At 40.3% G+C, this 18,556-nt stretch overlaps 1 protein-coding gene across 1 annotated transcript in view; it reads left to right on the plus strand.

Moving 5' to 3' along the window:
* The window catches only part of LOC128699067 (hemicentin-1-like), a 175,815-nt gene that overhangs the window by 45,140 nt on the left and 112,119 nt on the right, over positions 1 to 18,556 (plus strand). The window contains exon 5 of the mRNA XM_070096530.1: positions 17,641 to 17,718. Within this exon, the coding sequence (XP_069952631.1) occupies positions 17,641 to 17,718 (78 nt within the window). The remainder of the gene's footprint in view (positions 1 to 17,640; positions 17,719 to 18,556) is intronic.

Consider the following 18,556-nt stretch of genomic DNA (forward strand, 5'->3'; position numbering starts at 1 on the left):
TATGGGATTTCCCATTATGTGGTTTAGTGGGAGTAGTTATACTCTTTTTATACTGAGTTGAAGGTTTATTATCCACTGGATTTGTGGATTTTTCATCTTGTCTCGTTGCTTGCATGCATGAAACTATTGTTTGTAAACCATTGCTAATTTCCTCACAAGTGAAATAGCGTTTATTGAACATAATATTTAATCGTTCAATAGTTTGTGGTGACAACTTATCTTGTACAATACCACTGATAAACCAATCACATTGTCTTAGGTCATATTTAGCATCTAGAGATCTGAGACTATTGTCTAATGTGATTCTAAATGCCTGTAAGTCTGAATAACAATGTTTGGGTGGCTTCAAGCTTGATATTAAGACTGCATGTCTAACTCTAGCCTTGTCAGCATCGAAGTAATTGTCTGCTAAGACACGTAAGGCTATTTGATAATTACCTTTAACCACCGGAAATGACTTAATCAGTTCATAGGGTTCTCCCTTCACAAGACATTTAAGGTAATTGAACTTAGCAATCTCATCTATGTCAGTTCGTGAATTTACTATGGATTGAAAACCACTAATGAATTCTTCATAATTATGACCTTGGAAAATAGGTAATGACAATGTAGGTAAGCTTGGTAATGGGACACTTGTTGTTGTTACAGGTGTAACAGGTGTTTGACCACTAGTTATAGTAGGTCTCTGTGACAGAGTTTTACGGCAGATAGCCTGTACTCCTGTCCACCTTAATTGTTGATCACTAAAAGTATCCAAAACATTTTTAATTTCATCCTCAGATGGATCTGATTCAAGAAATTTATTTTCATAATGTGTATAGTCTGAATTAATTATTTCCATACGTTGTGTAAATAATCCAAACTTGACCTCAAGATCATCAAAATCTATGTTTGTATCTTGAGTTAATCCTAGACAGACTGAAATTAGATTTTCTAATTGTGTAATCTTAGTCTGTAAAGACTGAAACTGAGTTTTCAAACAAGCCATTTTAATGGTATACTGAAAATTCTAGCACCACACTTAGAGTGTTTATAAAACACTGTACTGCTATAGACAGCTGAGTTTTTGTTATGCTTAAGTCAGCAATAATCGAGTCAGACACTACTGACCCACTAAGCTTAACCTCAGGGTCAATGACCATGAAGGGTACACCGTACATGTGGCTGGTGTTTATGGCTTGTTTGCTGTGTCAGCCTGACCATGATGATTAATCGTAAATAACGATGTTATACACTTCATTCACTATACACTATAAATGTCACTGTATAACTGTAAATCACACGTGAATATTACTTACACATATATAAATTTCACTGTTAATATATATTTGAAAGCTTACACTTTATATATAAGTTCCTTTAATATAACAGGTAAATCTATAAGAAACAAACTTTAACACAATCTTGTCTCTTAATTTCTGTCTATAAACATTATAAACACTGTGTATATATACACTCAGACAAACAACATCACTTGGTGGTGTTGTATTAATCAGCGATTTCTCCAGATTGGAGCAGTTGATGGAGGGTGCAGGATACCATCCCCCGTCTTCTTGTTGGGTGAGTCACCCAGCTCCCGTTTTCGTTGGGTGAACGCTGGGTGAGCGCCCGTTTTCTTTTGGCTGCCCATTCTCTGTGATTGAGTCTGGAGGGACTCATTTATACTGATTTATATTGTAAAACACTAGTTTTACAGCTTTTTTCGAAGGACCTTGGCTCATAGGTTATTTGTACACTGTAGTACAACATATTTGGACCACAGTGTGGTCTTTATCCGGTTCGAAGGACCAAAACTCTGTTGAGAATTTTTGGCCTTACCTGCTGTGTTTATTATAACTATATATAATGAACACTTAGCTGATAAATGACAGCAAATCGTCTACACAGCCGCCCCTGCAGACGAGGTCTAGAAGCTGTCGAAACCATCACAACAGTGGGCTGTCAAGAGATACAATTTGTAAGTATAAATTACCCCTAGGGGGTGTTATGTCAGCATATTTCATTCGATGATGGCTGACGAAATACTTACTTGTTTGGACTCAAAAGTCCACACCTTACTGCCGATTATAGGTTGATTACAAACTCCTTGTGACTCAAGAATTGCGCAATCCCCCGATCTACAAGAAATTCGTAACATACCTTGCTCTTTGTAACGTGAGCTATGGTGTTCTCAACACCTTCGACAGATATCGGTGACTTGATAGAAGCTGAAGTGTCCTTGGATGTCCACGTCTTCCATTGTCTAGGAAACGCACACTGGTACACTATGTTCCACAAGATTTGTCTTTATTGTTCACAATGTATCACAAGAGAAGCTGATCACACTTCTCTCTTATGTTTATTGTGTTTTGTGAGACACTTTGTTCACACCAACGCACAGATCAGTATCTTTGCTAGTTATCCTGGCGTCAGTGTCACTCGTAGTAGAGTCAAAGATAGTCTGCCAGACGCTACAGCGCTCCATGCCGTCACTGCCCCCAGCATAAAAAAAAAAACGCTGACCTAGTACCTTGCATCCTTGTCACCTCCTCGATGAAGCAAAGCAGAATGTTTGTTTCTTGCTGTCTTAAGCATAGACAACAATGTACACTATTTTTACTATGGTAATAAAGTGGGAGCAGGATTTTCCTTAATTGTCCTGCTAAGTAAGAGATGTACTGTCTCTTATAAAAATACACGTTGCAACACCGCTGCAAGGAGCAGAGGTCATTTGACTACGTGGCATAGCATCTGTGATCAATTACTCACTCTAGCAGTAAACAAGACGCTCGCCCCCTTCTGAGTGGCCCCTCAGATACCCCCCTCCTGGAGAAAATTTCTCCACACCCCAATAGGGCTGGCCCCTCAGGGCTGAAAGGGGCTGAAGGGGGCTGATACCCCCCTCCTGGAGAAAATTTCTCCACAGGATGGTAACGATATATTGCCAGACTGTGATGATGGGAGATGGAGCCCAGCCTTGCCTTGTCCTAGCCTGTGTCAAACGCCGACTGAGGAGGAGGCAGAGGTATGAACATACACATGCGCATCCCGTGACGTCACACAGTCACTTGGCCTAAGGGGTCTTCTATATAAACACATGGATGATACTATAATGCTTAGCTAATCTATACAACACAGGGATCAGCAACTATGCTGACAGCTCGGTCATGTTACGTATGTCGTCTCGACATACACTACTATCTATAGGCTGAACAGGCAGGTGGTTCTGGGCTGATTCTATACCTGGAGTTTACCTGGAGAGAGTTCCGGGGGTCAACGCCCCCGCGGCCCGGTCTGTGACCAGGCCTCCTGGTGGATCAGAGCCTGATCAACCAGACTGTTGCTGCTGGCTGCACGCAAACCAACGTACGAGCCACAACCCGGCTGGTCAGGAACCGACTTTAGGTGTTTGTCCAGTGCCAGCTTGAAGACTGCCAGGGGTCTGTTGGTAATCCCCCTTATGTATGCTGGGAGGCAGTTGAACAGTCTTGGGCCCCTGACACTTATTGTATGGTCTCTTAACGTGCTAGTGACACCCCTGCTTTTCATTGGGGGGATGTTGCATCGTCTGCCAAGTCTTTTGCTTTCGTAGTGAGTGATTTTCGTGTGCAAGTTCGGTACTAGTCCCTCTAGGATTTTCCAGGTGTATATAATCATGTATCTCCCCCGCCTGCATTCCAGGGAATACAGGTTTAGGAACCTCAAGCGCTCCCAGTAATTGAGGTGTTTTATCTCCGTTATGCGCGCCGTGAGGGTTCTCTGTACATTTTCTAGGTCAGCAATTTCACCTGCCTTGAAAGGTGCTTTTAGTGTGCAGCAATATTCCAGCCTAGATAGAACAAGTGACCTGAAGAGTGTCATCATGGGCTTGGCCTCCCTAGTTTTGAAGGTTCTCATTATCCATCCTGTCATTTTTCTAGCAGATGCGATTGATACAATGTTATGGTCCTTGAAGGTGAGATCCTCCGACATGATCACTCCCAGGTCTTTGACGTTGGTGTTTCGCTCTATTTTGTGGCCAGAATTTGTTTTGTACTCTGATGAAGATTTAATTTTCTCGTGTTTACCATATCTGAGTAATTGAAATTTCTCATCGTTGAACTTCATATTGTTTTCTGCAGCCCACTGAAAGATTTGGTTGATGTCTGCCTGGAGCCTTGCAGTGTCTGCAATGGAAGACACTGTCATGCAGATTCGGGTGTCATCTGCAAAGGAAGACACGGTGCTGTGTCTGACATTCTTGTCTATGTCGGATATGAGGATGAGGAACAAGATGGGAGCGAGTACTGTGCCTTGTGGAACAGAGCTTTTCACCGTAGCTGCCTCGGACTTTACTCTGTTGACGACTACAATAGCAAACTATACAAACTATACAATAACAAATTCATATATAACTTAGAATTAATGGATGGTATCATAATGGATGTTAACAAAATGAGTTTTACATAATGGGTGTTAACGTAATCACTTTTAACGTAATGATTTTTAACGTAATGCATTACCAACTATAAGAACAAATCATTGTACGATATGAATGGAATTGATCGATCGATCTGTATTCATGCACTCTACGGATTCTGAGGAAGAATAAATATATATATACAAGGTGAAATTAACAGCAAAGGTATCTGGTGCACTCAGACTATTACTGTCAAATTCTCAGAATACGGAGGGAACGTGAATACGAAAAAAAAAAATTCTAAGAAAAAACTAATCAGTTAATAACAAACAGTTGACAATTTACTTCATCTCGGACATCTAGTTATACAGACTAAGTACATTTAAGCCCAATTCTGCGAGGGTGAGGTTTACATATGCAGAATGGTTATCATCTCTGGGAGGATCGAATTCCTCTGCAATGGCTAACACATGCCTTGACTGAGGGAGATCTGAACGAGTATCTACAAAAGATACTTGTGGGTTTCTCATTACTTGTCGAGTACGAAAGGAGTAACGACATTCAGGTTGATTATCTGACTGAGTATCTGAGGTAGAGGGTACAGAGTCAAGAGGATTTTCAGCATCTGTCACATTAGTCTGGGTAGCAATATCATCAACTTCGCATACTAATTTCATATGATCTAAATGCGATTCTTTGTACTTACCAGTACTAATTTCTCTAACCTTATGCTTATTACCAGAGATATGTTCTACAACTCGATAAGGTCCGACAAACTTTTGATCGAGCTTAGGCATTGTGGATGTTTTGTTGAAATTTGTCAGCATTACTCTCGAACCTACTTTGACTTTTGATGGCTTAGCACGGCTATTAGTTACTCTAGTAAATTCTGCTGTTGATTTGTGAAGTGTTTCACGGATTCTTCTAAAAACACTTTGAGCCATGCTGGTACGAGTTGCTACGAAATCATCAGGGTTGTAATTAGGTTTAGGAGTGGAATATAACAACACATAGGGTAAATGCTTGTCTACACCATACAATGCATAATGTGGAGTATCACCTATGGAAGCATTGTAAGCAGAATTTATGGCACATTGAACATCTGGTATGACTTCATCCCAAGTTTCACTATTGGGGTTGATAGTGGCTCTCAGGACATCAAGTACTTTCTTATTGGTTCGTTCGGCTAACCCATTGTTGGCAGGATGATGAGGAACAATGGTGGATTTAGAGATCTTGTATAAAGTACACAAATTTTCAAGAATCTCATTACAGAATTCACCTCCATTATCTGTTACTAAGGACTTCAGGGTGGTATGCCTGCAGATAATGCGTTCTTTAAACGCCTTAGCTACTGTCTCTGTAGTCTTATCTGCAATAGGAACTAATTCACAATATCTGGTGAAATGGTCTACCATAACACACAGATGTTTGTTGCCTTGGAGGGAACATTTAAAATTGGTTAACAAGTCAAGGGCAACTCTTTTCCATGGTTCGCTAGTGGTTGGGTACAGTTGGATTGGATTAGGGCCATTGACATTTCCTTTATGTTGCATACAAACACTACATTTCTTAACATACTCTGAAATGTCAGTTGCCATATGTGGCCAAAAGTATTTCATTCTGGCTTGTTTCACAGAACGATCCATACCAGGGTGTGCAACACCTGGTGCATCATGAACTAGCTGTAGAGCTACGTTCACTAGTGACTGTGGAATTACTAACTGGCACACTCTTCTGTTTGGAGTACCCAACTCGGCTGTTCGATACAGTAATTCTTGGCTCATTACAAAGTCACTAATGGGTGCTGGTGGCTTCACAGTAAGAATAAGATCTTCCTGGAGAAGGAATCGAATCACACCAGACCACATGGGATCTGTTCTTTGGGCATTTTTGACATCCTCGACAGTAAATGGAGGATCTGCAGTAACTACACTAACGTGTCGCAATAAAGCATCTGCGACTACATTTGACTTGCCAGGTAAATGTTCAAAAGTGGGATTGAACTCTTGGATAGTCAAAGTCCATCTGGCTAACCTTCCAGTAGGCTGTTTGTTCTGGAATAAAGGTATCAGTGGTGCATGGTCTGTCAAGACATGAACAGGGTACTGGTAAATAATATCTCAGAAGTGCTTTAAAGACCATACTATTGCTAAAGCTTCTTGCTCCATTACTGTATAATTACGTTCAGCCTTCGTAAGGACTCGGCTAGCAAATGCAACTGCGTTGTACTTGCCATCAGTCTTCTGAGCTAGTACGGCACCTATGCCAATTGAACTAGCATCAGTTGTCAGATAAAAGGGCTTAGAAAAATCTGGAAATTTCAAAATTGGAGCAGATGTTAGCTTTTCTTTTAGAGTTTGGAATGCTCTTTCTTGACGGAAGGTCCAAACGAAAGGAGCACCTTTCTTAAGCAATTCAGTTAGCGGAGCTGCTATTGAAGAAAAATTTGCAATGAAAGATCTGTAGAAACCTGCTAAGCCCACAAAGGATCTTACGGCATCAGCAGTTTTGGGAGTTGGAAAATTTAGTACTGCAGTTACTTTACTTTGATCAGTTGTAACCCCTCTAGGAGTGACTATGTGACCAAGAAACTTAATTTCTGATCTGAAAAATTGACATTTGAACAGTTTGATCTTTAAATTGGCTTCTTCAAGCTTGCCAAGTACTATATCAAGTCTTTTCAGATGTGTATCCACATCTTCGGACATGACGATTACGTCGTCTAAGTACACCATAAGTGCTTTACCTATAAGACCTCTAAAGATGTTGGTCATGAGTCTAGAGAACGTGATAGGTGAGGATCGTAATCCAAAAGCCATTCATAGGAAGTGATAATGACCTGTGGGAGTGGAGAATACAGTTAACTCTTGGCTGTCCTCGTGAAGAGGGACTTGCCAAAACCCTTGTAACAAGTCCAGGGTCGAGAAGACTTTGTCATCTCTGATATTGCATAAAAGGTCACCTAGTACAGGAAGTGGGAAGCGATCTGGAATAGTTTTCGCATTTAACTTCCTAAAGTCAATCACCAGGCGCCAAGTGCCGTCCTTCTTAGGCACTAGGATCAAGGGTGCATTCCAGGGTAAATTGCTATGTGCAATAACTCCATCATTGAGCATCTGATTGATCAGTTCTTCTGCAACAGCAACTTGGGAATGAGGCATTCTGTACACAGGTATATAAATAGGTCTAGTACCAGGTTAAAGTGGAATGCAATGGGACAATAAGTTCGTTATACCCATCTTCTCACCTGGTATGGCAATGGCTTTACGACGGGTGTTCAACAGCGTCAACAAGCACTGGACTTCGTCTGGGAAATCAGTGGGAGCTAAGTCTTTCTCCTCAACTGGTGGGATGGATTGATCCAGTGGAGTGGATGAGGTCTCCCCTGTTGAAATAGCACCAACCCACTGGTCAGGAAACACGTTATCCTGTACTTGAACAGGGTAAGGATAGTGAACTAGGTCACCGAGATTAGTATTTGCTCTGAGACGAACACTGTGACCCGAAGTGTTAGCAAGGAATAAATGGATCTTACTGTCTCTTACAACGTGTAAGGAATCACTGTCAACTAGGACGTTATCACCATCTGGAACATTACGAACAACAACAGACACTGTAGTGAGAGCACTAGCCGCAACAGAGACGTCTTTCTGCAGACGGCATGTGACATCAACAAGAGATGGCATTACTAGTTTCAAGTAATCGTTTTCTGACAAGGCGTCCCCTGTGGAGAAACTACTACTTGGACTAGCAGACATTGCAGGGATAGGCAGAGCACTCAAAGCAGTCTGAGCATCCTCGGACACTTGAGGCAATACACTATCTTGCATATCTGAAGGTGTAGGTGGAACACAGATGGCAGTGACAGTGCCTGACCACTTGGGTATGCTACTGGAGAATGCATTGGCTTGTAAGGACTTAATCCATACATCATAATCTGCAGCAGTATGACAGATTTCTGATCCAAGCTGGTAACCCCGAAATGGAACGATCAAGTCATCAATTTGGGCATGCCATCGGTACAGGTCGAGCACAATGCGTAAGTCTCGCATGGAAGCAAATCCCATTAGAAGGTCACCAGGGAAAGTAATCTGGTCGACAACAAGAAAAGCAGCAGTAAAGTCTCTTCCTTGGATAGTAAAGGTGAGCGAAGTCTGCCCTTGGACTCGCAGAAGAGAACCACCTACTCCACTAAGGGAGGTTACAGTAGTTGGTTCAACGAGGAGGACACGTCATAACTGCTTCTCTTTAAACAAGCTAGACCTAATGATATTAACTTGCGCACCAGAGTCCATGAACACATGAACGGGCGCATTATGGACAGAAGCTTGTACTAAAGGACCAATCATTTCGTTAGGAGTTATATGCAAACAGAAAGGTGGGTTGTCATCGGAGAAGGCATTTTCTACTTCATCCCCAAATTCCTCTACGTCAGAGACGTGTGAAGCAACATCAACAGCAGGGTTGTCAGTCTCAAGGCTGGCTAAGGCTTCATAGAAATTTTGAACTGGGATGATGTACTCGTTATCATCTACTGTCACGACTGGACGAGTAGACTGGGGTGCTCGGATTCCCCTGAATTGGAAGAATGAGCCTGGTTCTGATTAGTTTGTGAACCATGAAGACTGTTTCCTCTCCTGGCTCTGCAGTTGGAATGGCCATGGAAAGATCTAGAGTACTGCAGGTTGTAGAGAGCATTGCACTCAGATGTGTCATGTCCATGAATTCTATGATAACTACAGTAGGGAAGATCTGACTGGTACTCATCATCAGTACGATGCTTCTTAGGGTGACTATCATGACAATTAATAGCAATATGGCCACGGTAACCACAATTGTAGCAAGTTCTTTGACTGTGGGTACTGTACATACTACGGGTGCTATGGGAATGATGGCTCTTAACACTAGCTTTGGATGATGGACGCGAGTGATTAAGGTTGGGAGTTTTGGTAGTAGCACATACTAGAGGAGGTACAGGAGTAGACAAAGTGGTTGGCATAGACTTACGATAAGGGAAGGTTCCCTCGGGACACAAATTTCATACATGGATGAGAGCTGCAAGCAGTCCCATAGTAGCATCTAGCGGACTTGAATTGTACACATACATAGATGTCGGTGGCATTAGTTGTTTGATAACTCCGAATGTGGCTAATTTGGCAAACCCATCAAGAGCTGGTTTATCACTATCTTTAAGGTACTTGGAATTTTGACCTGCTTTAACGAATGAGGACATTAGGTTATTAAGACGAAGGGCAAACTCATCTAATGACTCTTCTGGTCTCGGAGCTGTGCAAACTAATTCTTTGAGAATGACAAATGGATCGGTTTCTCGCACCGGTTCAAGATAGTTGTGAATTAACTGTTCATAATCTTGCCACCTGGTTAGATCTTGGAAGTCCTTCATACGAATTAAGTTGAATATATGTGAGGCTGCTGGAGAACGGGCTAGACTCTCCTTCCCGATACTGATTAAACAACTCTCAGATGGAAGACCATCAACTGAAGCATCAGCTCTGGCTCAAACAGCTGTAAACCAACCTTCAAGGTTGTCTGGGTTACCATTGAACAATGGCATAGCATCATACGGATCACTACTAAAATTACACAGGCTAGAGTCTGAGTATGTCTATCGTTTGATAAGGAGTTACTCGAATTTTGGGCTGACGCATTAATAGTTGTACTAGCAGCATGTGCTGAGGCATCGCTTGAGAAAACTTGAGACATGTTTGCAAAATGTAAAACAAGAATTTAGAGAAACTAAAGAAAACGTAACTGAGGAACACACAACACAGTGAACTTAAATGGGAATGAAATGCTTAACTATTCTGCATAAGTAATTAAAAATTGACAGGTCACACAGTAAGCAAAGAACTCACACAAGAAAAATACGCAACTGAATGAACAACACTTTGAAAATCAAGAGAACTTATACTTTACTCAAATCTAATTTGCTCAACTTTTACTTTAAATTGAATGAATGGCACAGTGAGTTGTCTTTACTTTCAATGCAATAGGGAAACACACAATAAAATGATAAAATGGACTCAATAAAGCTTGTGCAAAAAATAAAACAAACTGGGACACAATTCACTGAAATAAAATAAAATGGAACAGAAAGAATAAAATATTATGCACAGAACAGAGCATATGAAACTGCACTGAAATAAACTGTAGCAATGTTGCAAATAACAATTGCTAATCAAAAAGTATTGCACAACACTGCATAAAATCTCTGCAAGAAAAACTTTAATGGCAAAACAATATTTGCACAAGAATTATTGCAAAATGAGTCAATGTGCAATAATAAAAAAATATTACACACACAAGAAAAGAAATATATCAAGGAATGAACTGGGGGAACACTTTGACTCTTAACTGCACTCAAGCAACACTTAACAAGCAAAAGAACAATTTACTCTAAAAGGAGAACTTAAAAATTGCACTAAGAGTGAATTTGTTCAATGAAACATGAAAAATAATAGGTGCTAAAAACACAGAACAAAAAAAGTTTGAACACTTACAGTGATGCAGAACACAACACATCAACATAAACACAATGCTAGAATTTTCTTGCAATGAAACTTGATGTGTGAAAAATTTTGATAATAATGATTTCTTGCTTGCACAAAATAATAGCACTATTGTCTGTGGAAATTAGACAAATTAGGCACTGGCTAAATGAAAGAATATGAACACAAGAATGTTCAACACACAGGGAACAAAACAAGAATATACAAATGCTGGGATGAAAAAATTATATATAACTGAGACAACACTGAGTTGTGATGCAGAATATAAGGTGAAAAATTACTGAAATACTTCACTGGAATACTGAGAACACTAGGTGATTCTGAAGTGTAAACACAAGTTATATACTGCTCATATGTTGCACACACAACAAAGGAAAAACACTAAGTACTTACTTCAAGTGTATAAAAAGACACACAACACAACAGACATAAGATAATGCACGAAAATTAACACTAAATTAAGGAGATTATCAAATTATTGCAAACAAACACTGAGTCTGATCAAGAGTCACTGAATGTCACTAAGAAAAAAATCACTGGAAACACAAAAAGAAATGTCTCAACACTCGCAAATGTCTCTATGAAAAATATTATTGCTGTAACGACTTGGTGTAGGATGAGGTAGATGGTGGAAGGTTGGAGGATTGTTTATGTCGTCTTGCTGCTGTCCTCTGCACACGTGATCGTAGAATTGCGCTTACATCGATGATAGACTTCACACAGGAGGCTTTTAATGGTGGCGCCACTGTCGACGACACACTCTAGCTCTTGACCCCCTATGTGGTCCTTAAAATATGGTGCTATAACCCTTAGTAGTGTATGAAACACTGGTAGAGGTTGGGTGAGTACCAAAACACAGTGGGAGTGGTTGGGTTAGTGGGTTAATGGCTGGGTGAGGCGTCTGAGGCTGCGTGGTGAATGGGTGGGTGGATTTGTGGGCATAACAGGGCTAAGACTGGGGGTGGTGAGACACACGTGGTCGTGGGCCTATGGGATGAACGGCGGAAGCCTCACTGAAGACACCCACACTGCCGCGAAGATAATTCTAAGCCGGCTGGCTTAAAATACACCCACGAAATACCACAACACCACAGGGATGAAAAACGCACTCAGAATGGCTTGGAGCTTGAATCACAAGCGATGAAGACTACTCACGTGGCTTACTTGAGTACTGGGGGTAAGACACCTGGGTTAGTTGCTAGCTGGCTTATCTTAACCCTTCACACTGAATGGCTTGATAACTTCTCATGATGAGCACAGCAGGGGTGGAAGCTGGCTTGGCAGGCAAAAGAACTGGATGGAGTAGACTAGGCTAGACTGGACTCGGTTGTTCTGACTCCCCCACCACAGACTGGAAGCTGGCTTATTTTGCAAACTCGGGTCAACCCCTCGGGAGTGATGCAAATAAGCAGATAAACACTAATACAAAGAGACTGACCAGTGAATGGTGTAGAAGCTGGTAGGAGCTTGGGTGGGAGGAACTGGGTGAGGTAGCTGGCTGGCATTAACCTTCTCGGCAGGCCTACTCACAAGATGGCAGCCGGCTCGGTCGAAATTTATCTCCAGAAATCGCTGTAATCGTCAGAATTACAGGCCCTCCGTTGCCACCATTTATCGTAGGGGTTCTTAAAAGGAGATATCGAGGGTTGAAGGTAGACACACTTGTTGGATGGTAACGATATATTGTCAGACTGTGATGATGGGAGATGGAGCCCAGCCTTGCCTTGTCCTAGCCTGTGTCAAATGCCGACTGAGGAGGAGGCAGAGGTACGAACGTACACATGCGCATCCCGTGACGTCACTCGGCCTAAGGGGTCTTCTATATAAACACATGGATGATACTATAATGCTCAGCTAATCTATACAACACAGGGATCAGCAACTATGCTGACACACCAAGTGCAAAGTCGTGAAGATTGAGGAAGGGCAAAGAAGACTACAGACGGAGTACAGTCTACGAGGGCCAGAGCCTACAAACCTCACTCAAGGAAAGGGATTTTGGTGCGAGTATAACACCAGGAACATCTCCTGAGGTGCACATCGACCAAATAACTGCTACAGCATACGGACGCCTGACAAACCTAAGAACAGCATTCCCACATCTAAATAAGGAGTCATTCAGGACCCTGTACACTGTGTATGTTAGGCCCACACTGGCATATGCAGAGCCAGTTTGGAACCTAGCCAAGCATGTAAGGAAACTAGAGAAAGTGCAGAGGCTTGCAACAAGACTGGTCCTGGAGCTAAGGGATATGTCCTACTAGGAGAGATTAAGGGAAATAGACCTGACGACACTGGAAGATAGGAGAGTTAGGGGGATATGATAATGACATAAAATACTGAGAGTTATAGACAATGTGGACAGAGACAGAATGTTCCAGAGATGGGACACAGCAACGAGGGGTCATAATTGGAAACTGAAGACTCGGATGAACCACACGGATGTTAGGAAGTATTTCTTGAGACACAGAGTTGTCAGGAAGTGGAATAGCCTGGGTAGTGACGTAGTGGAGGCAGGATCCATACATAGCTTTAAGAAAAGGTATGATAAAACTCACGGAGCGGGAAGAATGACCAGGTAGCGGTCAGGTGAAGAGGCGGGGCCAGGAGCTGTGAATCGACCCCCGGAACCACAACTAGGTGAGTACCACTTGGTGAGTACACACACACACACACAGTGAAGAAGCGGGGCCAAGAGCTATGACTCTACCCCTGCAACCACAATTAGGTTAGTACACACAAATTCACATACAATTTTGCATTCTCTTGTTAATCTTCGTGTAATATCCAACACTTAGCATTATTCTTTAAGATTAGAATACAGGTAAAAACGAAAGACGAAAATGATAACGATCTCTTATACCAGGATCATAGAGAGAGAAGAGAGGGAATGGAAGTAGTGTAAGGCAGTGCTTTTGTAATCATGGACGTGACAAGTTATAACCTTCTTGAAAGATTTAAAAAATTGTACATGAGTAAGACATCTTATATCTGATGTTTTTATAGAACTTGTGTATTCAATTAAGAGAGTGGGAAGAGGTAAACTGAATAGTGAGAAGTATGAGAAAGTAGTGAGGTGGATGAAGACAGAAGAAGAGGTGGAGGGTATTGTAAAAGAAATAGTGAAATAACGGTTGATGTTGATGTAGTAATATAAAATGTTTTTTCATAAGTATAATTATATACGAGCGTGGAAATAACTTGTGAAAATGGATGATGAAATAAATGATCCAAGTTCAGGTGACTATAGTTCTTATTTTAATTTGTGTCGAATTTTCATTCGTATTGCACTTTATTTTGTATTTAATCAATGAATGGTAGCTCATAGTTTTGGTGTTGGAGAACTCTTTGTATGAGAGATTTAATCTAATATGAGCGTGTATCAGAGTTGTGAGTGAAAAAATATTGGGAAATTTTGTGATTTGTCATTGGTTATTGATCTTTGGCAAACCATTTTGTGATGTACAAAACATCTTCTGAGTGAGGATGAGTAACAGAATTGTCAAAAAATAAAAAAAATTAATTGCAAAATAAATCTTTACCTGAATGATAAATCACATGAGAAAGAAAAAAAAGGCACAATACTGTGACTGGAACAATACACAAATAACCCGTATATAGAAAAGAGAAGCTTACGACGACGTTTTGGTTCATCTTGGACTATTTACATTTACAAAGTTACAAAGTGTGACTTTGTAAATGGTTCAAGACGGACCGATTTTGAGTCACGAATAAGAACTGTGGAATAACCAGATGGAAAACACACATGAAAACTTTATTAGTAAATTGTTTAATCGTCAATAACATCTGTGTATTTTGCATAGATGGTACAACACATAGTGATAGATATTACCTTCCACAGCATTTTTCACGAACATTGATCAGTTCATTAAGTACTTTCAGCCTAATTCGTAAGAAAGTAATTTGATGTAGAAAGCATCACGAGTGAATAATGAAACGTCTGAGGGAATTGAGAATAGATGGATTAATATTTTGGGGATAATTAAATCACTAGTGGATAAATATTTAATGTCTTTAGAACAGGTGCTATGTGTTCATCACTACTTTTTTGGGCTAATATAATTTTATTGAAAATGAATTTTGGTATTTTCTTCTAGTTCCAGGTTAGGAGATTCTTTACAAGTTTAAATACAAGCTAGTGAACCTCCCTTGAAGGAGATTTGAGACTTTTAAGTTATAATGAAATTCTTATGACGGGTGAAAACGTTTGTGCATTTGATACAAAGACTTGTGTGCGTATTGGAGAATGTTCGTCTGAAGTGCGTACTGGAGAATGTTCATCTGAAGTGCGTACTGGAGAATGTTCATCTGGAGTGCATACTGGAGAATGTTCATCTGGAGTTCGTACTGGAGAATGTTCATCTGGAGTGCGTACTGGAGAATGTTCATCTGAAGTGCGTACTGGAGAATGTTCATCTGGAGTGCATACTGGAGAATGTTCATCTGGAGTGCATACTGGAGAATGTTCATCTGGAGTGCATACTGGAGAATGTTCATCTGGAGTGCATACTGGAGAATGTTCATCTGGAGTGCGTACTGGAGAATGTTCATCTGGAGTGCGTACTGGAGAATGTTCATCTGGAGTGCATACTGGAGAATGTTCATCTGGAGTGCATACTGGAGAATGTTCATCTGGAGTGCGTACTGGAGAATGTTCATCTGAAGTGCATACTGGAGAATGTTGCAGAGATTCAGAGAAAGTCTTCAGAATAACTGCCACAGACAGCAATAAAGGTGACATGATGGAAATAAATGGTATAAAATACCGACACAATGGAAATATAAACACATATGCAGTATAATGTGATCCTTTATTGACAACGTTTCGCCCACACAGTGGACTTTTTCAAGTCACAAACAGAACTGTTCTGTTCTGTTTGTGACTTGAAAAAGCCCACTGTGTGGGCGAAACGTAGTCAATAAAGGATCACATTATACTGCATATGTGTTTATATTTCCAAAGGTGACATGAGCTGTAAAGATCTTCGATGAAGATTAATTGAAACAAAGAACATTTACTAAATGTAAATTAATGACTTATGGATCTATGATGATTTATTGAAACAAAAAAATTTACTAAATAAAAGATTAAGGATTTTTATTTAATTCTATCTTTGTAGAATGGAAAATTTTGTGTTTGATGTAGAAACAAAGTGTTCTATTAAAACTTATACGTGTTTTAAACACAAATTGTACTTGTATAGTGATATACATTTATTCTAGGATCTTGTTTATTTTTGGTTTCCTCATTCAAATGCTTAAGTTAAACTTCTAGTCATTTTCCTGGGAAAAATATAGATTACCAAGTGAAAAAGGGAATGTAAATGAAAAAGTTGTGAGAGTAACACAAGAAATCGAAAATTTTACGTAGATTCCCTCTGCAAAATTACCTTATATTGCAGTTCTTACATTTAATTCTACCTCTCGTAAATACCTCCTTTGACTTGGTTTTAATTCTATTCATTCAATGAAGGAATTAGCATCTAGGGGAAGTGAGTGATAATGTATGATTAATTTTAAAGGTATACCGCAGGAGAGGGAAATCTGGTGTATCAACACCCACACTTACCTTTATATTGTATGCTTTTGTGAAACATTGTTATTGCAGTTCTAATCTTGAATATAACATTGAGTGTAGGATATTTCCCGAGAATTAACCCAAGAATGAAAGTCGTTTGTTTTCGTGTGTGTGTAGTCTCCTATTCGTGGTTGCAGGGGTCGACTTACAGCTCCTGGCCTATCCAGGAGCTATGTGTGTGTGTGTTCGTGCTTTTACGAGAGGGATATATCCTCAGGCTAAGATTTAATGATCTTACATAGTTCTGGTGATGGAGGTGTGAAGATGTAAGCCTCAGATATGTTAGTAGTTTTTAGTTTAATATCTTTATTATGCACCTCATAGCCATCCTGTGGGAGGTAGTCAAAAGATTACAGAGGTACATAATGAGTCCAGAGACTGGACCTCAAAGTTTTGATAGATGAGCAAGTTACGAAGGTAATGAACTCACAATTTACTCAGATATGTAGTGAGTGAAGTGACGATGTGAAGAACATGATTCATCTTTTATGATTGCTTACCTTTGATATGTTTCACTATCGTACAATTACAGTCAAACTGAATATAGTCTTAACTAAGATTACAACAATATAAATATAGCAATAGAATTAGACAAGAGTCTAATACTGTTTCTTCATGTGTGCAGCATGGCGCTTATATACTGAAAATAGGGAAGAATGTTATGAATACACCATACCACGGGTTGAGTTAGAACCCGCGATAAAAGTCTCAAAACTCCAGACCGTCACGTTAGCCACTGGGCTAACGTGACGGAGTTTTGAGACTCTGATAGCTGGTTCCAACCCCACCCGTGGTATGGTTTGTTTACAATCGTGTCATTACGATTTCGTGAGTAATGTTAAGAATCGCTGGGTTAGTGTTCGACCCAAATTTTGTAGTCGTCCTGCGCAATAGCGCTGATGTTTAAGTTTAATAATAAATCAACTGTCATTATCCTATATCTAAAATAATTATCATATTTCAAAATATTTAATGCAGTTTCTATTCTTAAGGACATATTTATGTTTGAATCGACGATTGTTGTTGTATTACTTCGCAGTCTTCTAAAGAAATGATTATATAAAATATAATTCTATCCGATACGTAGTTATGTTACTGGCAATAAAACATAATTTTCACATTAATTTCAGGTATCGTGGATACGTCAGCGCGACCTGCACGTAATATCTGCGAACGAGCTGACCTTCACATCAGATGACAGGTTTAAGGTGATTATACATTCATTCATACATACATACATACATACATACATACATACATACATACATACATACATACATAAGAACATAAGAAAGAAGGAACACTGCAACAGGCCTACTGACCCATGCGGAGCAGGTCCATGTACCCCCCGGATAAGCCAAATGACCCCACCCCGGATTAACCCAATGACCCCCCCCCCCGGATTAGCCCAATGACCCACCCAGTCTGGTCACCTCTACTCAAGGATGGAGCACGACACCAGACCCAGCAGCACAAGCCAGTCAGGTCCAGCTCACACCCACCCACACCCACTCATGTATTTATCTAACCTATTTTTAAAACTACATAACGTTTTAGCCTGAATAACTGCACTCGGGAGTTTGTTCCACTCATCCACAACTCTATTACCAAACCAGTGCTTTCCTACATCCTTCCTGAATCTGAATTTTTCCAATTTGAAACTATTGCTGCGAGTCCTGTCTTGGCTGGAAATTTTCAGCACGCTATTTACATCCCCTTTATTTATTCCTGTTTTCCATTTATACACCTCGATCATATCCCCCCTAATTCTACGCCTTTCTAGAGAGTGCAGATTCAGGGCCCTCAGTCTATCCTCATAGGGAAGATTTCTGATACATGGGATCATCTTTGTCATCCTCCTCTGTACGTTTTCCAGAGCATTTATATCCATTCTGTAATACGGTGACCAGAACTGAGCAGCATAGTCTAAATGAGGCCTAACCAAGGATATATAGAGTTGAAGAACAACCTGAGGACTTCTATTATTTATACTTCTAGATATGAAGCCAAGAATTCTGTTAGCTTTATTGCGAACACTAATGCACT

Source organism: Cherax quadricarinatus, chromosome 54, assembly GCF_038502225.1.
Source record: "Cherax quadricarinatus isolate ZL_2023a chromosome 54, ASM3850222v1, whole genome shotgun sequence".
In the NCBI taxonomy this organism is placed as follows: domain Eukaryota; kingdom Metazoa; phylum Arthropoda; class Malacostraca; order Decapoda; family Parastacidae; genus Cherax; species Cherax quadricarinatus.